General features: G+C 33.7%; 1 protein-coding gene across 1 annotated transcript in view; it reads right to left on the reverse strand.

The window, feature by feature from the left end:
- Positions 1 to 26035, reverse strand: part of LOC114329905 (uncharacterized) — a 787321-nt gene that overhangs the window by 125511 nt on the left and 635775 nt on the right. Inside the window, exon 4 of the mRNA XM_050645282.1 lies at positions 18526 to 18684. Coding sequence (XP_050501239.1) covers positions 18526 to 18684 — 159 coding nt within the window. The remainder of the gene's footprint in view (positions 1 to 18525; positions 18685 to 26035) is intronic.

The raw sequence follows: 26035 nt of genomic DNA on the forward strand, positions 1-26035 counted from the left end.
TAAATAATTGATTTAAGACGTGAACTTAATAAAAAGTTATTTATTGTGTATTATTTGTGAAAGATCCAAGCAGAGAATACATCAGATATATCCTGTGATCCAAGTATTTTGTTGTTAGAGATGTTCAAAATTGTAAGCGTTCCAAAATAACAACATATTATTAAAAAATCACTTTAACACTTTTCCTCTTTTCTCGATTGATTATTAGTTTTTGTTGTACAAATAAATTATTACAATCACTGAAAACATAGTTAGTGAAAAAATTATCACATTTATTAACTGAATTAATAATTTGCAATTATAAAAATAACAGTTATCCAAGAACATTCAAAAGCCATCTCTTTAAATTAATTATGACATTTTCAAGTAGAATGACATTCTAGTAATGTTTACATATCCACACCAGTGTGAATTTTACTACACGTAATTTGCCGTGTAAAGACAGAAAAAGTAGGGATACACGTAAAATATTTGCGAATTATGTACCCATAGCCTTAAATTCTATCATGGCTTTGAATTAGGAGCTATATCTACATATAATAAACAACCACCCAAAATCAATGAAAATCATAGCCAAAAAGAAACTCATTAGTTCGTAACTTTAATTTGTTCGGTATAAAATTCCAACGACATATTTTTTATTTCCTTTTATCGAACCACCCTTAAAACTTCTCTATATCTCACACTGTTTGAACAATCTTTTCATAGCAGGAAATTACGTTCCCTATAAAAATCTGTCGACTTTCTTACTGGCGCCAGCAACCAAACTTAACAAGAACAGAACAGCAAAATTTCAACTAAGTTTTTTCATTTAAAATGCATGAAATCTTAGAAAGTTTCTACAAGAGGTATTTTCTAAGACAGTTCATCAACTACGAAGGGCGGCTTCTCTTTAGGTCACGCGGTAATGGGTTTTAAATATAGACGCGGGCTGTGTATGTTTCGACATGAACATAAATCAGTAGCGGAACTAAAAGACATTAACCAGATTAGTTATAGTCTTTTTAAAGAGATATGGGTGAATTGACCTATACAAAACTGAAAAATAAAACATGCAAACTAAAAAACGGGAAAACGGCGGGAGACGACGGAATATGTGCAGAACTTATAAAATATGGAGGGGAGGCACTATCCATAAAGATTTAAACACTAACACAGAATATACGGAGTAAGGAAATAATGCCCGAAGAATGGAAGAAAAGAATTACAGTGATAATCCCAAAACAAGGAGACCACAGAGCATGCAAAAACTACCGAGCAATTAATTTGAAATAAGCGTACCAAAAAAAAGTTAATTAATAGCAAGCTGAAAATTTGTTAATAGCTTAACGGTGTCTAGTCGGACACACTTTGATGTACGGGAACACTGGAACAGGTGAAGTTTTAATTATGGAACAGCTTAAAAATTTGGAACGTCAGATTACGAAAACGTCTCATGTATTTTGTTGGACGGAACATCCAATTGATTTGTAACCCTTTCATTTAACTCTAATGAAAAAATCAGACTGCTATTAGTAACCAACATGATTCCTGTCATTTGAGATGTTCTTCGTGTTCCACTCATTAAAACGGCCAGTTGGTGATAAATAGCAGTCTGATTTTTGCATGAGAGTTTAATGAAATGGTAACAAATTAATTGGAAGTTCTGTCCGACAAAATACATGGAACGTTTTCGTAGTCTGACGTTCCAAATGTTTAAACTGTTCCAAAATTAAAACTTCCCCTGTTCCAGTGTTCCTATACATCAAAGTTTGTCCGACTGGACACCCTTAAGCTATTAACAAATTTTCAGCTTGCTATTAATCAACTTATTTTTGGTACGCGGGATCCAGGTCTATAAAACAAGTGATAGAGAAAACATACGAGACGACGGAGAAACACATGCTTTTTCTAGACTTTAAACAGGCGTTTGACAAAATAAACAGAAGAAAAATTATCCAAGACGTACAAGAGAGTAAAGGTCCAAATAAAATTACAAGAATAATAGAAATGACAATGCGAGATTCCCATGCAATAATAGACACCGAAAGAGAAAATAATAAAAATAAAAAATGAAGTAAGACAAGGAGATGCGCTCTCAACGATACTATTTATTTGATCACTAAACAAGATAATAAAAAGCTGTCAAACGCAGGAATGATGTACCATAGTAGCAATAGATAAAAGGACATTAAAGAAAAACTTCCAACATAATACATTAATGTAAGCAAGAAAAAAAGACAAAGACAGAACTGACAATAGACGCACACAGCTTCGAAGAGGTTGAAAAGATCGAATTTTTCGAAGTATTAACCAACAGAAGAAATGAAAGTGTAGACATGAAACCAGAATTCAAGCGGGAAATATAGCGTTGTACAGAAATAAAAACAATGTTTAGAGATAAGAAGATAAGCAGGAACACAAAAATGAAAACCTATAAAACGATCATAAGACCAATAGTGGAATATGCTTCAGAGACATTTACATTAACAGCAAGAGAAGAAGAACAACTGTAAGTTTTTAAGAGGAAGATTATGAGAGAAATACTGGGACAAAAGAGGGAAAACTAAGAGGATGCAAGACAATGGATGAATCACGAAATACGTCGATGGGTTAAGAGAACATAGCTAAAACAATAAAAGCACAAATAATTAGAAGTACGGACACATCATAATGAGAAAAGAAAATTGCGCTGGGTCCTATTTTTTTAATCACATAGAACAAAAAAAATAAAAAAATAAAATTCTGGGAGAGAGGGCATTTTGCCTATCTTAACGGAGGTACCTACCTACCCTTTACATAGGTACTTCGAAAATGGTACCCTTTATATACTTCGAAAAAAGGTAGTTTTTTTTAAATACAAGTAACATATGAACGTAGAAATCGATGTTCATCAACGTAGCATTTTTTAACATATTTGAGATAATTTTATCCATATACCTGTCTATATGTACGCTACTGTATGTATAGCGACGTCGTCCTAATAGTCCCACACACGTACAAGTCATTTATTAGGTATGCATATGCAATTATACACAGATGAAAATTTGAAAGCCCAAACAACAGTCAGTTTATTTGCGTTTTGAAATGAGGTTTGCTTTATGGGGCTATTTACTAGCTTTTTGATGTATTCGCTGAAATTTTAGGATGATATACAGTTTAGCTAGTGGATTTTTTAAAACAGGAACAACTTCTTTGAGATGAAATCAAATTCCTTTAGATACAATAAAAACATTAAAAATGAAAAACTCACGAAGAAGTAAAGACTTCGGATGTAAAATGTATAGCGATACGCTTTAATTACTATTTTTGCTAAATTTTTAATAACTTTTCTCAAAACGAAATAACATTTAATAAACAAACCATATGCTAACAAGGACCGTTAAGGAATTGTATCCTTAAGCAGATTGTATAAAATTAATGTTTTTTTCAAGGAAACACTAATAGATTCCGAGGCCAGATTGCCACACTTTTTATGTCAACTTCTTAAAATGCAGAAAGGTTCTCAACTTTTAAAACGCCAGATGTAGTAATTTATTGCCTTTTCTAGCCATATTGTAGAAACACAAACATATTAGCGTTTGTGGTTTTTTTCAGCCACAGCGTCAGTATCGACATAGCAGGCGAACGATTGGGTCACACCCCAGCGGGCGTCGGGATAGACGCGGTACGTCAACAACACACCCTTTTGAGATATAAACAAAACACGTTTTTTTTATCGACACAAATAAATATATTATTGTTAATTGTTTACACTTATTTTTAATTGATTCCGTAACCTACCATCGGAGCAAATGGTATATATTTTTTAAAAAACTTTAAAAATCAACCAATGGATTACAAATTTTTCAGAACGTTTTCGGTCTAGTCAGACCATCATCCGTGAAACATTCTACTTGTGAGCCCTTCAGGCACATATACCTCCTATTGTACCACCCCTCCATTACTCCATTGTATCACCGCTATCTTACGGACCAGGTCCATAAGAACTTGGTCTTCGGCGTTTCTAGGGCCCAGACGACACCAGGCTCCCATGTCTGTCAGAATCAGCATTGTCTGCGAATCTGAGCGCCTCCTGCCGATGCCACTCCAAATGTCTAATCTTTCAGCAACCTTATGGCCTCACAGAAAGCCACAAGTCTCTTCACAGGCAAGTCCCTCATCTGGCTCGGCTGCATACAGGCCAATCATAAGATCTTCCACCTCTGATAGGCCAATACCGGACACTTCCAGAGAACATGTGATGAGGTTTCCTCCTCCTCATTACATAGGCAGCACCGTGGGCCATCCGACAATCCAAGCAGATGAAGGGGCCGTCGGAGTCTACAGTGGCCGGTAAGCATACTGAACACCAGGGAGCATCTTCTACGATCTAGAAGAAGTTAAGGGGTAAGATTTTTGGATGACCCTACTATGTGGAACCTAGCCTGTCTCAAACCTCTATAACTGGCCCAGGAGTCCTAAAACCTCCGGAGAAGAAGCTCCCTGAGATTACTCCGACCAGTACTGAAGGGCACCCCAAGCACAGGTTCGGGTCCCACAGGCAGAGTCAGCCCGTTAGTTTCCTTCCACACCTGTGTGTCCCGGTACCAATACTAAGCTAACCCTGATGGCCAGAGCAGCATCATCCAGTGCTCTGTTGCACTCAAGAACTAGCTTGGAGCTGACCTTGGGCGCTTCCCAAGCTTTTAGCACTGCCTGGCTGTCAGAGCAGATAGATATGGTCTTGCCTGAGCAAGCCCTGTCTATAATCTCTTGAGCACATACCAGGATCGCAAAGATCTCGGTCTAAAATACTGATGCATGCGAGTCGAGAGTCTAGCTAGACTCAAATCCGACTCCATCACCATACACTCCATCACCTGCCCACTCGTCCATTCTGGACCCACGTGTGAACCAAGTGAGCTCACTCGTACATATTAGTGTGGGTTCTCGTTCTACCCATTCATCCCGGTCAGGAAATTGGACCAAGAAGGAGGATGCGAACTCAAATTGGGGGGCCATGCTGTCCTATATCGTATAGAAAGCACAGAACAACACTTGAACAACAACAACAAAGCCTGTCTCCAAATGTCACAATGTCCCATCCTCCCATTCATTCCCAATCAGTATCCAAAGCAGTAGAGAGGATAGGCTGCCATCATGGCTTCGTGCTCTACGATGAGATGTGGAGGAAGTATAGGTAGTAGTATAGGATGTAGAGTGAATACCTACTACTACTATCCTCATTACGTCCATGTTCAACATAATATGCGTACCAATTATCTTCACTCATTTGTAGTCTCTCATCTTCTTCGTCTTCTTCATGTACCATGTCCTTTCAGAAAGTTGCCATGACCATCATAGCTATCTTAATTTTATTCACTGCCACCCTAAATAGCATGCTTGTATCAACACCATACCAATCTCGCAAGTTCTTCAACCATGAGGTTCTTCTTCGTCCTGGACTGCTTTTGCCTGTTATTTTTCCTTGCATGATATTTTGTAGCAACCTATACTTGGGACCTCTCATTACATGTCTGATATTACTCCAGCTTTCTCTGCTTGATGCTTTTTATGATCTCAGTAGTCTTGCTGAGACGTTCTAGTATTGTGGAGTTTCGAATCTTTCGAGTCTCTCATCACATATCCTTTTTATTTTCTCTGTATTTTAATTCAATATTTTGTTCTTGATTAGATTGTCCCGATATAATAGGGCGAAATTATAATTAAAACAAATTAAATAGGGACTAAAATCATACAAAGAAAAACAAAAAAGAAGTAACATTGCATGGGACATAATCTTAATTACAAAATGAGTAGTATATCCAAAAGTAGTTAGTAAATAGGCCTGGATCCCGGGTACCAAAAAAAGTTGATTAACACCTAGCAAGCTGACAATTTGTTAATAGGTTAACGGTGTCTAGTCGGACAAACTTTGATATATGGGAACACTGGAACAGGGGAAGTTTTAATAGTGGAACGTGATTTTAATTACGGAACGTGTCATCCTGACAAGTTTATGATTGTGAAAACTAGCACGTTGTTTTTAAGTTTATTCAATAGCAAACTTTATATATGAAAAAAATGTTTGTCCGACAAATATGGTGGGCATTTTAATAAGTCCGTCACGTAGAACATGTCAAATGACATGAATTATATTGGTGGTAAATAGCAGTCTGATTTTTGCATAAGAGTTTAATGAAAGGGTAACAAATCAATTGGAAGTTCTGTCCGATAAAATACATGGGACGTAGTCTGACGTCCGAAACTTGTAACCTGTTCCACAATTATTAAAACTTTTCCTGTTCCAGTGTTCCCGTATATCAAAGTTTGCCCGACTAGACACCGTTAAGCTATTAACAAATTTTCAGCTTGCCATTAATAAACTTTTTTTTGGTACGCGGAATCCAGGCCTAAAACACAAGAGAAAAGAATGGGAGATATAATAGTGTCGCTAATATCGTCGATAATAGAATGTACGCATAACTGCATATAAACATGGTAGCAGATTAATTATTATCCCATTATAAGCATGCATTTATTCATCGAGACATTAAAATTTTCGTGACGAAGTGAATGCGATTAAATTTTGAGACTAATTTATTTTCAAATTTGAAGGAAATTGAAATACAGTTCGGAAAATAAGCCAAGACGTAAATAGAATTATAAACCGACGAAAACGCGTCTCAACGAAGAGCCATGATTTTTTCAACGATTTGTTTCCCGTTTAATGAGAAGGAGACGAGTTGAACTTGAGTTTAGTGGAAGCAAGAATTTAAATTAGTTACGTATATTAAATATTACTGGTGGTATAAGCAGCAGAGATACTTGAATCTTAAGAGATAGTGCTGAACGATTGACTGAATAAACTGAATAAAAAATAAAAGAATTATAAAGTTATATAAAATACTGCCAAAACTGAAAAATACAAAAAAAGATGCAAAAATGCAAAAAAGAAAAATAGCAGTTGTTCCGGTAGGTGTGTGTGTGTGTGTGTGTGTGTGTGTGTGTGTGTTGACGGAAACAATTATATAAAATAATATTAATTAAAACGCAAACAGTTGTCAATAATATACTTATTTATTTTTGGTAAAAAAAAGGTGTTTTGCTTATACATCTCGTAAGAGGGTTTGTTATTGTTTCGGCCCAGCAAGCGACCGATGCCTGCTGGGGTGTGTAACCGACTGCCTGGCTGAAAGAAACCACAGACGCTAATCTGTTTGTGTTTCTACCATCTGACCAGAAGGGCAATAAATTATTTAGATCTGGCGTTTAAAAGTTGAAACATTTCTGCAGTTTTAGGAAACGTTTTCGGGCATGTCCAAAGTGAGTTATTGACATAAGGTCTGATAAGGTAATTAATTTATGGGGAATTCAGTTTGTTAAACTGAACACACCAAAAACATATGGTTAAGGATACATTTCGTTTCGTAAAACCGTGCCCTTCTCAGCATCTGGTTTGTATATTACATGTGAATTTATATGACCCTTAATTTTTCGTTTTGAGAAAAATTATTAAAAATTAAGAAAATAAAATTAGCAAAAATAGTAATTAAAGCGTACTGCTATACAGTTTACCACTATAAAAACAGCCACAATCGAAAACCTAGACAGTTACCGGATGACATGGATCCTGAAATTTAAAGACTTCTACTGGAATCAAAGTTCTAGTAAACAAACCAAATTCGTGCTTTATAAAACTTGCAAAGCAAACGAAGGATGAATTAGTAGAAGACCAGGGGAATCTAAAATTGCATTCCATTACCTGTCTATTCATCTAGGTAACAATTACATCGAATCTTGTTTGCTTGTAATCAGATAGGATTCAAACTAAGATAACATGAATGACAGCTTATATTTCCATTCGTTTCAGAACTTTGAACTGTTTTAAGTAGATGTCTCTACAGCATCTTTAAGCGAATTATGTGTATAATTCTGCATTGGGAGACTGCTTGTTTTCTTTTCGGTTCAGAGTAGACCATAGAGTCTCTCTGCTGATCCCTAAGAGGGTGAAACGTACGTAAAGGTGCCTTTAGACGGGCCACTAAAATTGCATATTTTCGGCAATATTTAGTAGAAATCCAGCCATGCTTGTTGCATTACATTTTCGTTTTAGACGAAAATTACCCTTAAAGTATTGACGAGACGAAGTCAAAAATAAAGATCTTTCGACATTGTATAAGTTGTTGCGTCCTTAATCGTGCTAGGATGATATATAAAGAAGAAAAATAGAAAACGGAAAATGTGGATACGCCCTTTTCCAAGTAAACGCGAAACAATGAGTAGTTTAACTATGGAAATAATACCAGACAATTATTATTTGTTTAAGATTTTTACAAGAATGTCAAAAAGTGATTTCGAACTATCAATAAATATGATAGGGCCAAGAATAGAGAAGAAAGATACAAAAATGAGAAACGCATTCTCAACAAGATTAGTAATCCTTCTTCGGTTTTTTGCGATTTCGGTTTTTTGCGATTGGTGGCTCCTATACTAAAAGTTTTAGTTTAATTAATGTATTTATTCAGGGTGCACTACTCTTCCATTTGGCTCATAGTTCCAGAAGTATGCCAAATTCCACAATTCTGGACGTAAATGTACTGCATTAATGAACCTTATTGTGATTTCAGTTGACCACGTATTCATCTTTTCTTTGTATACTTTGACAAATCCAAACTAAATTTTAACAGTAGTAGTTAGAGTAGCCGAGCAACATGCAAAATTTTTCACAGCAGTAGACTTTATCGGCAACGCATCAGCACTAACTGCAATAGTGTTCAAATACCGGCAAGATTTCGGCAACATGGCTCTGCCATATGGCGAGATCAGTTGGCTGCAATGTGGCCAGTTGCCAGCAACATACCGAATATACAGGGTGTAACAAAAATACACGTCATAAATTAAACCACATATTCTGGGACCAAAAATAGTTCGAATGAACCTAACTTATCTTGGTACAAATATGCACACAAAAGAAGTTACAGCCCTTTGAAGTTACAAAATGAAAATCGATTTTTTTGAATATATCGAAAACTATTAGAGGTTTTTTGTTGAAAATGGACATGTAGCATTCTTATTGAAAGAACATCTTAAAGAAAAATTATAGTGAAATTTGTGCACCCCATAAAAATTTTATGGGGGTTTGGTTCCCTTAAACCCCCCAAACTTTTGTGTCCGTTCCAAATAAATTATTATTGTGTTGCCATCAGTTAAATTCACTATTTTTAAAACTTTTTTGCCTCTTAGTATTTTTTTGATAAGGCAGTTCTTATCGAGTTGCGGCTTCTTTTTTAATATGTTTACATAAAAATTTTATGAGGGTTTTGTTCCTTTAAACCCCCCAAATGTTTGTGTACGTTCCAATTAAACTATTACTGCGGTACCATTAGTTAAACACAGTGTTTTTAAAAACTTTTTTGCTCCTTGTATTTTTTTGATAAAGCATCTTTTATCGAGATGTGGCTTCTTTTTTAATATGGTTCAAAATATACTTAAAAATGTAAATCATAAATAAATTTTCATATTATTACCAAGTCTCCATAACCGTACTTTACCATATACAAATATGTGGTGGATTTGACAAATATTCAAATATCTCGAAAAAAACTGACTTTTGAAAAAAGTACTAAGAGACAAAAAAGTTTTTAAAAACTTGTGTTTAACTAATGGCTCTACAATGATAATTAAATTGGAACGTACACAAAAGTTTGGGGGGGTTTAAAGGAACCAAACCCCCATAAAATTTTTATGGGGCGTCCAAATTTCATTATAATTTTTTCTTCAAATACTACTGCCATAAGAATACGACGTGTCCATTTTCAATAAAAAATATTTAATAGTTTTCGATATATTGGAAAAAATCGATTTTCATTTTGTCACTTCAAAGGGTTGTAACTTTTTTTCCGTGCACATTTGTACTAAGGTAAGTTAGGTTCAATCGAACTATTTTTGGTCCCAAAATATGCGATTAAATTTATGACCTGTATTTTTGTTACACCCTGTATATTTTCGACAACATATTGCTTCAAAAACTAGCCTATCTAAATCACCGTAAGAGGATGTTGGTCACCTCTAAAACGAATTGAAATATAAGCTGTCGTTCATTTTTTATTAGTTTTACTCCTATCTGCGTACAGGGAACCAAGATTTGATGGAATCTTCACCTCTAGATGATTAGCTAGGTTGTGGAATGCAATTTTAGATCCCCCTAGTCTTCGTCCAATTCATCGTTCGTTTGCTTTAAGAGTTTTAGAAAACATGAATTTTTGGTTGTTTGCCAGATTTTGTCTCCAGAAGTCTTTAGATCTTCAGATGCAAAACTTCGAACTGTTATAAATCAAAAGCGTTATTCTACATAGATTGTTAGCTTTAAATTTTTAATCACAAGGTTAAATTAGATACACACAATTAGCTAAACATTTTTCTATATCTCTCCCCATGCACTATATTTACCATGTTCTCATTATTTGAAAGTAGCCAGGTGTATAAAAATAAGGCTATTATTTAACATCACTATCAACCATTACAAATTGCCCTATTACTTGACATTTTAATTGCCGTATCTGTCTAGCAAATGATATATAAATTAAATGAAGTTATTCACTTGAGCTTCTGTTCGAATTAAAGAGGTCAAATGATTCCATTAAGGAAGAATGTAATTTGCAGTAATTTCTAAAGGAGATAAATCTAATCAATATTTCGACTACACATCAAAGCGATTTTGCTTATTACTCTTATGTTATATTCCTGACTTTGAACATGTCTGAGAAGATCTTTAAAGGGGCAATTTTGGCACAAGGGCAAGGGACTACATTTTGAGAGGTTAATATTAGATTCGACGATCGTCTTGTTGAAGCTAAAGGTTAAAATTGTTAAAGATTTTATATACTTTTCAATGTCGTAGGTAGAGATGGCATGATGGAACTGGAGCAGGTACCTCGGAATAGGTTCCGATCGTCTATTCCACGCACCAGTGACAAAAAGTCGACGGCATCGGTTTCGATTCCAAGGGCGCCGCATCGACCGCAATCTGCAATTTACAATAAACTCGAACTGGATTCTCGCTCGGAATAGGTCGCTGCAGCACAACCGTCGAACGAGCCACCGTAGGGTTAGTTAGTAGGGAATGCATCGGTGACGTTCGTTTCGGTTAGGGTTGGTATGATGGAACTGGAGCGGGTACGTCGGAATATGTTCGACTATGAATCGACTATTCCACGTATTACAAGTGACAAAACTTTGATGGCATCGGTCTCGATTCCAGCGCTGGCCGTATTTGAGTAGGTACACTTTCCTTTTCCGAGAGATTTGATCTAGGTATTGTATTTACCATAGAGAAACGCATCGGCGGCGTCTGTTTCAATTCCAACATCTCACATCTGTGATGGGTTTAAAAGGATTTCAGGTCGATACGGTTGTAACAGATAGTATTGTCATTTAAAACTGTTAAAATTTTGACTCTTCCGCATTATGTTTTTATTTATTTGACTATAATCTAATCGATCCAATCTTCTGTAGTAACTTTAGTGTCTTCATTTTTCATTTGCACAAACGAATTCTGAATAAACCTCAACTTTAGGTAATTTAAAAACCCATAATTACATGTAAGAAAAATTTGTTTTAATAGGTGTTATAATATAGATTTACGAATTGTAGGAAAAACATGGTAAAAAATATAAATATATTTAAAAATCAAATTACATACATCCTCTAGCTAGATTAAAAATACAAAATTGTAGGTGCCCACTAGTTTGATCGTTTGAATTTGGTGCAGCGCAAGACAATAGTAGCACAACTATTAGGAACTAGCTAGGGCGATCGATATATTGTCTTTTCACGTCGGAATCAGAAACTCGCATTAGGTTTCTGGAATAGGTATTTGTTTGGAATAGGTTCAGTTTCAACCTATTACCGAAAAATGCAATTCTGTACCATCTCTAGTCGTAGGCATATTTTCCCCCTGTCAGATTTCATTAGAATACAAATATTGCAATGGGCCGGACATGTGAGAATGGGAGAGGATAGGCTACCAAAAAGAGCACTGAATGCTAGAATGCAGGGAAAGATGCCGGTTGGAAAGCCAAGAAAGCGCTGGGAAGACACAGTAAACAGCGACGCACAAGCCCTTTTAGGAGTCCGTGTATGGAGAAGAGCAGCCACAGACAAGTAAGGGTGGAGGCAAAAAATAAAGGAGGCCAAGGCTCAATTTGGGCTGTAGTGCCGTAGAAGAAGAAGAATGCATATTTTTAAAGCTATTGCAGTTCTCCTTACAATAGTGTTTAAATTTTAAAATTTCGCCCAATACTTTTTAAAAAAGTTTACCTAAAACTTGCTGGATTCATTATTCCAACTGATAACTGTTTTGATTGTTGTTAACTGCTATCCAGATATCCAGATTTTATAACTATCATCCATCCAGATATGCAGATGACACCGTGATTATGGCAAGCTTTGCTGAACAACTCCAACTACTATTAGACAAGACAAGTAGTTTCTGTGAAAAATATGGACTAAAAATGAATACGAGTATAAAAAAAGAATAAATATATGATAATAAAAAATATACAAACATATAGATATATAGGAGATGGCTCGTGGCGAATTATGAACTACAAGCTGAGTGAACTAATGCAGAACGCAGATATTGTTAGATTTGTAAAGTCACAAAGACTAAACTGGCTTGGTCACTTAGAAATAATACCAGATGATCGAGCTGTAAAAGTAATCCAAGCAAATAATAAGACGACGTAAGTAAAGGAAGATCTTAAAACCATGACCATCCGGCAGTGGCGAAGGAAAGTATCCGACATGGCAGAATGGAAGAACATTGTTAAACAGACCAAGACTCACACAGGGTTGTAGCTCCACTAGAAGAATATTTGGGAGATAGATGATAGAAAGGGTTGAAGAATACAAATATCTAGGAACCTGGATTTCAGAAAATAATGATCAAATAACAGAAATAAACTATGGTCAGGGTAGAAATAGCAAGAAATGCGTTTGTAAAAATAAAATAATTTTCTGCGATAAATACCTTATATCCTTAGATTATAACTGAGAGTAAGAGCTCTGAGGTGTTACGTGTTTTCGATATTTCAATATGGACTTGAAAGCTGGACACTGAAGCAAGAACGCATAAATACGCTACAGTCATTTGAAATGGTTTCAGAAGGATGCTTAAATATCATAAACAGAGAAGGAGACGAACACCGAAGTATTGCGAGAAGTGGCAAATAATACGAAATATTAAAACAATAAAAATAAAAAACGTTACAATATCACGGTAGCGTAATGAGGGGGCAGCGATATGAAATACTAAGATTAATAATACAAGAAACGATAAGAGGAGGAAGACGTATGGGAAGAAGGAGAGTGCCATGGTGGAAAAATTGAAACTGGTTTAAACGCAGTTCAATAAAATTCTTTCGAGCAGCTACAGATAGAGTAAAGATCACTATCACGATGACATCCAACCTCCGATTGGGAGACGTCACTTAAGAAGAACTACAATCCATTTTATAATATTTTATTGCACCCAACGAAAAAGGTACCTACGTAATATTAATAAAAATGTTAATTCAGACAACAAAAGCAACACTTAAAATTTGTCCAATTCTTGGTTTTATTGGAAACAAAGCGATGTTCATCAATTCATTATTTTCGTTAGTTGATCCAATGTATTACGTTTATTGAATGGATGAACACTTTATTGATATTACGAACACTGTTCACTGAGTCAACGAACACTATTCATTGAAACAACAACGTCGTTAATTGACCGACGAAGACTATTCGTTGTGTCAATAATAGTGTTATTTCTCACTGCTTCATGCATTCAATCAATTTCGTTTATTTCTACAATTATTTCCGTTTATTCTTACAATTAATTCCCTTCATTCCCACAATAAATATGGTTATTCTTACAAGTAATTCTATTCATTCCTACAATCAGTTACATCATGTGACAGCTCATTTAAAAGCGTTTGAAATAGTGATTCCAAAAATGTATAAAACTTTAATCCTTTTTGAGAGCGCAAGTGCAAAATTTCGATCGAATTCTTTTTAAACGCATTCATTTTTTTTGGAATCCTGAGAAAACTAGTAAGTATTTTTGAAAAATGTAAACACAGAATAAAAGATTACATTATTACCGAGGGCTGAAAGTGCCTTAGAATAAACAAAAAGTTTCTTTTGAATGGTTTATTTGAAATTAAAAATCATACTAAATTTTCTCTTTTTCACCCCTGTGACTTATTAAAATAATCATTATAGAAGTTCTCAGAGACTTCAGACCCTCAATAATACTGTAATATTTTATTCTGCGTTTAAATTTTTCAAAAATACTAATTAGTTTTCTCAGTATTTGAAAAAAATGAATACGATAATAGACAGACGAAAACTTCTTTCCAGTACGGACTACACTTGGAAACGAAATGAAATTATTCGGCACTTTGGCAGAGGTAACAGCATTGTTTAACAAATAATTCTTTTTTAAACAATGGTAACACAGAGAGGCTTGGGGTATCACGATAAGGAAAAGCCGTTACATTTCAAATGGTCAAGCAAAACATTTATTGTTTCAACAACTGCGTTTATTGTTACCATGAACGCATTGATTGTGGTTATTAAACGCAGTAGTAGATTGATTAATGCATTCGTTGTCATAACAATCAGTTTACATCTACGGAATAATCAAATATTACTTTATATTAACAACATGTGTACCCTGTTTTAACGAAATCTGTATGTTGTCACGATAAACCAAGGTAATTGCTTATCATGTACGAAATCCAGAAAGTGTTTGGCTGTCAGAATTGTTAATATTATTAAATATACGAAACTAACTTATTGGCTGAATAAATTGAGTGTTATTGATTAATGTACTCTAGTTATTTTCACAATTATTATTCAATCATTGTGACAATAACCAAATACATTGATCAATGTCTAAAATTTCGTTGAAACAAAAAATTTAATTGTTGTTACAACGAAATACTATTCAATAATCACTGTTAATCAATATTACGAACTAAATTTTTTTGAGTGTGTTCCCGTAACATATCTTACGTTATTAAAGGGAACTGCACTGCCAACCATGTCTATATCTAAGTTTTTCATGATTGATCGAACAATTCAGAGTGTACATTGAAAGGTTGAAAGTACACAACCATGTCTCAATCCTTGCAATGAACTTTGGCCAATTGCAATGCTTGTTTAACTTCACCATTGCTTCTCCTACTTACCCTTTTTATCGGCTTGCATATCTGTGCATCTCCCAGCCAGTACAATTGATCGTATTGCAGCCAATTATTGCAGCTCGTTTTGCCCTTGTGATATCTAAACCGTCATGATTATTGACGTTCTGAGTTTTCATATCTTCTTTTTCGTGTAGTGACTATCCGTTTCGGATGTTGGCGACCATCATGGCAATCTGTACTTTGCACACTGTTGCTCTGGAATGATTTGTGGTTGTTGTGTTGAACCACGTACGTTGATTTTTTAACCATTGCCTTCCTGGTTCTTGTTTCCTTGTAGTTTTCCCCGTAATATTAGTTGCAGCAATCGATAGCTTTTGATGTTCCTCACGATGTGACCGAGGTATTTCAGGATCTATATATCGGTCTATATATTGACCAATCTAAAATTTTAATCTTAACTGAGTTTTGGTAATCAGTTACTGACTGTGGCATACAATATAGCCGCCATATGGCAAAACATGATCCTGGATGATGTTCGTGATTTACTTTTTTTCAGTAATTCTTTTAATCACTCCTTCCGATTAATAATTCTATAAAAACTACCATTATCTCCAGAGTTAAATTAATCTCATTAATTTCCAAATGAATGAAACTGCAATAGGCTTATCGTCCACATACTTTCTGTACACGTAAGTACATCCGTTTGACTTTCATAATTATGTACTTGTCTTATCGATAAATATGATATCTTCCAGCGTAAGTTATTCCACGGACTATGCGTTGTGACCAAATAAATGCCATCGACGAGTCTGATTATTTTTGGAAAATCTAGGAAATTATAAGAAGAAGAGCATAGCGTCTTGATTTTATATCTACCTTCTTGAATCTTATCCTGACCGTTTTTGAACTAACACTTAGCTGTCTTATGGTCCCAGTACACGTTTGGCCAACTAGTTAGGCCAAAGTATGCAGGATCACTTGGCGTAACTTTGGGATTGGCGGCCAGTTGGTCTACAAATCGAATCTTGTCGGATTTTCCTGTACATATCAAAGGATTTTTGCGCCATCTGCTAAACAGCGTTCACATATTGGTTGCTGAGTTATTTCTTTTCTCACGTACTGTTTTATATTTTTGCGGAGTCTATTTACGAGCTACTATGGCGGTTTGGAATGGTGAAGAAGTCATAGAATTTATTGATCAGACATACACTACGAAGGGCCAACGTAGACTGAGTAACTCCACCAACATGTAATCGCTGTTCTTACTGGGCGCAACGTATTGGCCCAACTCATTGGTCAACTAGTTGGCCAAACGTTTACTAGGGCCTTTAGATTTAGCAGTTCATTTTCCAAAAACATTTTGGTTAAATTTGAGAAACATGAGCTCTTCTCCTTAAGTCATGTATACAGGGTGTCCCGAAAAGATTGGTCATAAATTATACCACAGATTCTGGGGTCAAAACTAGGTTGATTAAACCTCACTTACCTATATACAATAGTGCACACAAAAAAAGTTACAGCCCTTTGAAGTTACAAAATGAAAATCGATTTTTTGTCATATATCGAAAACTCTTAGAGATTTTTTATTTGAAATGGACATGTGGCATGTGGCACTCTTATGGTAGCAATATCTTAAAAAAAAAATTAACGTGAAATTTGTGCACCCCATAAAAATTTTATGGGGGTTTTGTTCCCTTAAACCCCCCAAACTTTTGTGCACGTTCCAATTAAATATTATTGTGGCACCATTAGTTAAACACAATATTTTTAAAACTTTTTTGCCTCTTAGTACTTTTTCGATAAGCCAGTGTTTATCGAGATATTTTGAATATTTGTCGAATCCACCTCATATTTGGGCCTTGTTATGCAAAATGCAACCAACCCACATTTTTGAGGAAAACAAGGTAATGTCACATATCGATTTAAAATGTGTATTCTACATTGTGTAAAACGCAACCAAGCCATTCTAAATATTAAACCATGAAAAATACTACTCCAAATTATTTCTGTTTAATAATATTTCACTTAAGATTTCGCATAAGGCAACCAACCCTCTTGGAATGTTTGTGTGTATCACTGGACTGAACATATTATTACATTGCACTGTCGAAAAGTACCAGCCAAGTGGGTTGATATTGTTATGCCGATTACGGTTCCTGGAATGTTGCATCTTTTTGTTTTTACGTGTAGGTACTGACCATATTACTTCGTGCTTGCTTAAATATTAAAATATTTGTTGTGTTATATCTATTATATTATGAAGAAATCTTTGAATCTTTAATGCGAAAAAATATGTTTAAATCAAGAACTGTTAAAATAATTAAAGCGGCTCGGGAAAATTCAGAAAATGGTAAGTTTTAGGATTAAGGATATGTTTATCTTACTTTTTTAAATATTATGGTTTGTTTTGACTGTTTATCTCATATTTTTTATTTGTATTGATATTATGTTTAATAGTAGAAATTCTACTGTATGGTATTACTGAGTTGACTGAAATTATTCGGTTTTATTCATGGATTTTGTGGGTTGGTTGGATTTTGCAGATTGCATTTTATTAGATATATTTCCAACAGCAAAAAGAAACCAACCCTCGATATGGCTATTTTTTTTGTAAAAATTATTAGGATAGTTTTGATAGTACTATGATAAAATTGCTCTTAAATTAAACTATTGATTAGTGAAGTTATCGTTTAAAAAAATACGAGGGAAAATTAAATATTTAGAAAAACATAAAAAGTTAATTTTCTCTTAATTTACAAATTGAGGGTTGGTTGCTTTTTGTTTAACATGGCCCATTTGCATATGGTTAAGTACGATTGTAGCGACCTGTTAATAATCTGAAAATTTATTTACAATTTACATTTTTAGGTATATTTTGAAAAGAAGCCACATCTCGATAAAAGGTGACTTATCAAAAAAAGACTAAGAGGCAAAAAAGTTTTAAAAACGTTGTGTTTAACTAATGGTACCATTATAATGAATTAATTGGAACGTACACCAAAGTTTGGGGGGTTTAAGGGAACAAAACCCCCATAAAATTTTTTTGGGGTGGACAAATTTCACTATAATTTTGTTTTAAGATGTTACTGCCATAACAATGATACATGTTCATATTCAACAAAAAATCTCTAATAGTTTTCGTTATATTGAAAAAAAATCGATTTTCATTTTGTAATTTCAAAGGGCTGTAACTTTTTTTATGAGCAGATTTGTACTAAGGTAAGTTAGGCTTAATCGAACTATTTTTGACCCCAGAATGTGTGGTATAATTTATGACCAATCTTTTCGGGACACCCTGTATAATATATTGCACGTACAGATTTGTTTGGTACTTATAATAATTATTGTAAATCAAATATCAACATACCTTTCGGTCCTGTTATAGACGACGTGATTAGTTTCGCTGATTGTTACGGGAGACGCCATTAGGAAATTTGTTTCTGGAAAAATAGGCTCATTCGGTAGGTCGACTTCTAAGGGTTTCGATTGTTGAAAGAATTTCACTTTCACCTTTTCTCGTTCGGCCCTGTAACAAAATGAAAGATATAGTTTAATACTGTGTATGTATAATGTTTATTTTGTTTTTAATGTTAGCCAAATATAAACATTTGCAGGTAAAGATTATTAATAATTTTTATTTAAAAAAAATAATTTTCTCAATAGTATGCCACTGACTCACATTGTCAATAAAAAAATCAAAATAGAGGAGATGTCGTACATTTCGACATAACATGAGTTAAAAAAAAGAATCGTACATTTCGACATAACATGAGTTAAAAAAAAGAAAAAATTACCATATTGCTCATTCCGCAATTCTATGATATCAGATGAAGTGCTGGTAATATGTAGTTAATAGATAATAATATAGACTTATGCTTGCTGTGGTGGTATTCCAAATACCACTTCATCTTATTCAACTAACTGAAATTAAGCTCACATTAGCAGCGAGCATGGTTAGAATCCAAAACGATCTTTCGAGACCCTTCCGTTGCAGGAATGGACTAGGCCAGTTTGATGGGCTATCGTGTCTTTTATTTAACCTTGCTCTAGAAAAGGTAATTTTTGGATCTTAGATTAACGCAAATGGCACTATCAACAGATCTGCAGAAGTTGTTAGATACGCAGATGACATCGACATCATAGCTAGGTCCACAGAGTTTCTGACCGATGCATTTCGATCGTCACGAGAATGAGACTAAATGTAAAGATGCCCAAAAGACCAAATATAGATCTTGTACTAAGTAACCAGACACTTACAAGAATAATAAATGACCTTTTAGAACTGGAATGTGTAGACACCTTCATATACCTAGGCTGGCTGTTGGCTAAGGATAACAATATCAGCGGAGCAATTAAAAGAAGAATAGTATTTGCCAATAAGTGTTACTATGGCTTGAGAAGACAGATAGCCTCAAAACTACCCATAAAAATTAAAGTTACCGCCAATAAAACGCTAATAAGACCAATGGTAACATAAGGAGCAGAAACGGGTTCACTTACACACAAAGACCAAGAACTGCTTAAACGCTTCTGGAGAAAAATTCTAAGAAGAATGTATGGAGGAATAAAAGAGCATAGTTTGCAGCAGGCGTTGCAACTTTGAGTTGTATAGAAGGAACCTGACGTTGTAAAGTTCATTAAGGTAGCACTCCTTAGATAAATAGAGCATGAAATCAGGGTGAGGGGGAAGTTGCAACAGTCAAAAAAGTTTTTGACCAAAACGGCCGATTGGACAATGAGACAGATGAAGACCGAGACTTAGGTATCAAGATAACTTAGAAGATGATTTAAGAGCATGGACAAGAGTCGTCAGACACATGGGTGAAAGGAGGATAGTTCTGAAGAAGGCTTTGGCTCATAATAGCTGTGATTCCACTGAAAAAACATACCATTGAAAAAACATACCAAATAAATTTAAATCGAGGAGGCATACTGAAAATAATTTAGTTCCATAAACCCATAAACTACACTGAGGTGCAAAAAATTTGGTCATTTTTGATGTTTCTAATTTCCTAAACCTGTTATCCGATTTAAGTGATTTTTTTACCACGTTATATCTTTATTCATTGACAATATTGCTGTAATATTATTGTTGCTAGACAGTTAAACTGTCATTGTATACCGGGTGTACGAATCAAACTGTGTTTTTTTCAGCATAACTCTGTGGACTATTCTAGCATTTATAAAATACTCAAATTAAAACACAACTATAGTCTAAGGTTTTCTTAACATTTTGTCTTTTGATTCATTCGCTTATGTTGGATAATAAAAAAGTTAGGTACTTTAACAACTGGCCATGTTCGTCATCAGTACAGGGTGTTTCTAAATAAATGCGACAAACTTTAAGGGGTAATTTTACGTGAGAAAATAATTGTTTGCTTTATAGTCATATTTCCGCAAACGCTTCGTTTCCGAGATACGAGATGTTCACTTTTTGAAGTTATACTTCTTTAGGCGCGATATGAGGGTGATTATTTATTATTAATCTGCGCGCATGGGCACACCGACAGTATGGTATTAGTCGTTATACGGGCTCTGATTGGGTGTTGAAATGATCTGTCAATAATAATTGTTCAATATGGAGGTAAACAAATGTATAATATATTAGTTTTATTGTTGTGAGGACAGAAACAAAAAAGTTTATAATTGTAGTGACTTTTTAAATAGTTTTTAAAAGCAACAGGTACGTAATAATTGTAAATGTTTCAGTGTCCTAATAAAAAATTTCATAGGTACCTACCTATTTGAACCTACCAAAATACATAGTATGTATTACCATCAAAATTTCTATCAATATTCACCTAATATACTGTTTTCTTACTCTATGTTTTGTTGTATTTTTTCAATTCTAAATCATTTCAATTCAAAATCAAAATAATTTGATTTAATTCAGAATTGTCAAAAGTTTAATCCGTTTAGTTACTTGAACTTCGCACATGATGACGTATAGTCTCCGTGGATACGCGTTCAAGGTGAATTAATTCCAACACCAACCGCGCTAATAAGCGGGTTCGAACCCCAATAGAACCTTTTATTTTTTTTATACATTTTATGATTGAAAGTGTATTTATTATATAATTTTATTTTCAGAAAATACGTATTTAGTTAAAAAAAAATTCGAAAATTATTGTTCAGAAATAATTTGTGGAATTGTTCAATGTGTTTGTGTGTGTTTTATTCTTTTATTATTTTAATTTTTGACACTGTTTTAATAAAAATGTTTGAGAAGTAGTAAGTATAAATTAGTTTCATATTTAAATAAAATATAAATAAAAGTATATTAATTTCGTTTAAATCATGTAATAGAAGTATAACTTCGTACGTGCGTACAAAGTACACACACATTATTTTTTTTTTACAAACTGACGATTTATTTATTGCTTTAAAACTAGTTGAGATATGCAAATTATCAAATTTTGTTGGTTTTAAGACGTAGTTATTGCACATTTTTTGATATACAATTAACCGAGATAATATTACCCGTATGCACGCTAATGGTGAATATAAAATTATTAATTGTATATCAAAAAATGTGCAATAACTACGTCTTAAAACCCACCAAATTTGATTTGCATATCTCAACTGGTTTTAAGGCAATAAATAAATCGTCAGTTTGTAAAAAAAAATTGAACATCCCGTATCTCGGATATTTATAAATGCTACAATAGTCCACAGGGTGATGCTAACTTTGAGAAAAAAAACACAGTTTGATTCGTACGCCCGGTATACAATGACAGTTTAACTGTCTAGCAACAATATTATTACAGCGATATTGTCAATGAATAAGGCTATAACGTGGTAAAAAAATCACTTAAATCGGACAACAGGTTTAGGAAATTCGAAACATCAAAAATGACCAAATTTTAAGTGGATCGATTTTTTGCACCTCAGTGTAGTTAAGACAGACAATCAACAATAAAGTATAAACACATTTATAAACTTTACAAAAATAATAATTACCTAGAACCTAGACCAATATAAGTGGGTGGCAAAAATGTAGACACATGAAAGAAAGATGCACATTGCACAACTCGAACATGAGATTTAGCTCATTAAAGACAACCAGACAAGTAACATGCACAGAATAATTGCGCTAAAATAGAGGAATTAACATGCACAGAAGAATTTGGATTTGAAGTTTTTGGTGTTAATTTAAGTAACAGTTTCACAAAAATTAATTTAGGAACTTATATTTTACGGAACCAATATATTTTGCGACATGGAAAGTACCACATAGGATAGGAGCAGATGCTAGAGGTATGACATGAGCCAAAAAAAGGTCCTAACATAACGTTGATGTTAAAATAGTGACAATAACTGGATATTTTTTTGTTTAAAAGTAATAAGAGTAGAACATACTATGCAAGGTCAAGTTAAAAATTTGATTGAGGAGTATTGATGATAATGATTATGTATTGATAAGAAAAGTGCAGATATCGGTTCTCCCAGCCTGCACGAATTATTTTATAAATTAAAAATTTTACCATTTAACGTACTTCATTTCTTCGCTTGTTGGATGATTCAAAAACAATTTTCCAAGGAAATCACTCACATTAACTTCTTTTTTCATACAAATTCACCGGATAGCATGACGAGAATTTACTTTACCGTGTTAGTCTCTGGACCACTTAACAAAATAAAATCAGAGAACATTTAAAAAAGTAACTTATCACGTGAAAATCACACGAATAGTGATTTCTTATTACCTTATCTTTCATGCCGGAACAAAATTGTAACGGTCACTTTATCTCCAGATTTTATTCAGATAGAAATCTAGATAAACATTGAAAATGATATAGGTTAGGGAGAACAACATGATATAGGAACATATTTTATTTGGCTGTCAGACATGAGGAGATTTAGTACTATGTATTTAGTTAATATTATGGTAAGGTTTAGGTTTATTGGACCGGGAATTGATTGTGTAAAATACAGGGACCGCATTTTGATTGTTAATTTTTATAAGCTCAAAAGGCTTAACAGCTAATATTCTAGAGATGTTGCCAGGAATAATATTGGTTCATTTTTACATACTCCCCTCGAAACAAAACACGAAATACAGTGATAAGTGCGCTAATACCCGGAAAAATAACGGAAAAGATCGAAAACATAATACGTTGTGATACAAAAAGAAATGAAACTAGTAGAGCTGGGATATATCAATAAGAACCTATAAATTTACATTATCCTGATAGTTTCCCACCTTTAGACGTATCGGAGTCAAACTCGTCATAGGAGAATTTTATAATATTCTTCTGTCACACTGGCAGTTGTCAAACTCCTCCGATTCGTCTAAAGGTGGAAGACTATCAATATAATGTAAATTTATAGGTTTATATTGACAATTTCCCACCTTTACTAGTTTCATCTCTTTTTCACAACGAATTATGTTTTCCGTCTTTTGCGTTATTTTGCCGGTTATTAGCGCACGCACCACTGTATATTAATCAAATACATTGGGGTTATTTTAATGATTGTTTTAAGGAAAATAATTGGATTTTTATAATGATTAAAGGTCAAAACAAAGTAGTTAAATGAGGCTCTGAAACTGTTTTCTTGTGGCATGTTTAAGTTAAATATTAAAATATAAAAAAATAATAATAAAGAAAACAAAACAAACAAAACAATCAAAAAAATATACATAAATCCTAATAAAACGAAAAGAAATAAAAAAATTAAAAAAAAAGAAAAAAAAATAAACAAAAAAAATAAAAATACGTAAACAAAATCCTTAGGCATTTACTAACACACTAATATTGTATTGTATACAAATAATTGTTACTCAATGTACCACATATATAAATGTAAGTAAGCAATGGTTGATAAAACTATAAGAAAACATGACTGGCCTTTTGGCTATGCCAGTGCCATTAACTTAGTAAAAAAAAAGTTAAATATTAGTACAAAGTATAATGGAAATATGCTTAAATAATTATGAAGGAAACATAGGTAGGTATATGAAATGTAGAAAAATCAACGAAGCACCCGTCATTATATTAAATGAAGAAAAATATGTACCAAACCCATTAGGAGAATGCAGCAAGCTTTGGTTATCAATACTTAAAATAAGTAGTGAACAACAAGAATACAGACATATACCAACAATAGCGGATGCGACAATGTGAAACGCACGTCTTCAGTTATACACAGTGATATGGGAGAGAGGGGATTAGACGCAAGCGATCCTTCTGTATATTTTAGATGTGACCACTTGTCGGCTCTTGGAGCTCCATGTAATATGGCGACGGGCAGATCCCGATTCAAATTAATTCAATCTGTATTTACGATTTACTATTTTATTTTGGAATAAGCATCGAGGTAGATTAATAATAATAGTTATTTGGAATAAAATTAGTTCATTGTTATTACTTTTGAAGTACAGTTCAATATGTAATAATAATAAAATCTATTAAAGTAAATTTTCATAAAATTTTATAAAATGTACAAAGCCGGTGAATGATATGATTTTAAAATTATAACATTTATATACAAGTAAAAAACAATAATTCTCAGTAAAGAAATATAATTAATAAATATAAAGAAATATATACAATTTTACAATAATTATAATTATTACAATAAGAACACCATAATATAATAATAGATATAATTTATAATAAGGTAAGAATCTAAAATTATGGTGCAACGTAAGTGATACTCAAGGAGGCCCTATCTATAAGTAGAGCTTAGCTAAGGTGGAGCTTAAGATCTGTTGGTGCAACCAGGCATTAATGCATAGTAAACATGGTATCAAAGACATGCATGTTGTTTATCCTTGTTAAAGTTATTGTGGTTTCTATGGACAAGCGGTTTACTTTTGCGATACTAATTTCTGTGATTAAAAAAGATAATTTATAATAATCTTAAATCAAATCTTAATCTCTAATTGTAATAATCAACCAAAGAAACAAGTCAAAAATCAAGGCGATGGAAATGAACTATTGGAGACGATGTTGCCGACTCACTAGACTTGATAGGGTGAGAAACGAAGATATTAGGAGACAAATGGAAATCGATCTAGATATAATAGACACAATCGAAGCCAAAAGACTTAACTGGTATGGACACCTTCAGAGAATGCCTGAAAATAGATGGCCGAAAAAATAGAAAAATGGACTCCACCCACAAGAAGAAAACGAGGTAGACCAAGACGATCCTGGAGAGAAGATGTCGAAGATGCAATGACCGCCAGAGACTTAAAAACTGAAGATTGCTTCGACAGAAATCGCTGGAGATTAGGATGCGAGAAGCGGCGACAGCTGTAGAAGACTCGCTTATTATATATATAAAAAGATAATTAGTATAAAAAGTAATTCGTGAATAATTTCATGCGCAAAGGTTCAATGGAAGAACTATAATGGTACAATTAAATCACAGCAGATTAATTAGTAACCAAAAAATAGGAAAATTGAACTTGATATAAAAAAAATACTTAGAAGAGAGAAAAAGCTTGCTGTCATGAAGAATATTATTTCGGAACTTAAGAAACATAATTATTCAGAGGAAGCAGTTTTTGATATTATTTCAAAAATAGGTGGACCAGAAGAAATGTTTCTAAGGCAAGATAAATAATTTAAAAATAAATCACTACCTCGACAATATTCGGAGTAACTTAACGTCTTTGCTTTGACCCTACATTATTATTCACCTGCTGCACATAATTATGTATGAGTTTTTCAAACTTGCTTGTTACACCCAAGAACATCGAGCAGATGGTATCAAAGTATTGATGGTGAGCCTGGCTTCACTGCCGAGTCTTTTAGAGTTTTGGAAACAAAATCATTGTTAGATCCTGGTAAATTTTACAGTTTAATAATTATAGATGTTTAGTACACAATTCTCGGCAAAATGTTTAGTACACAATTTGCTACTCGTGG

This window comes from Diabrotica virgifera, chromosome 3 (genome assembly GCF_917563875.1).
Source record: "Diabrotica virgifera virgifera chromosome 3, PGI_DIABVI_V3a".
NCBI classification, from domain to species: domain Eukaryota; kingdom Metazoa; phylum Arthropoda; class Insecta; order Coleoptera; family Chrysomelidae; genus Diabrotica; species Diabrotica virgifera.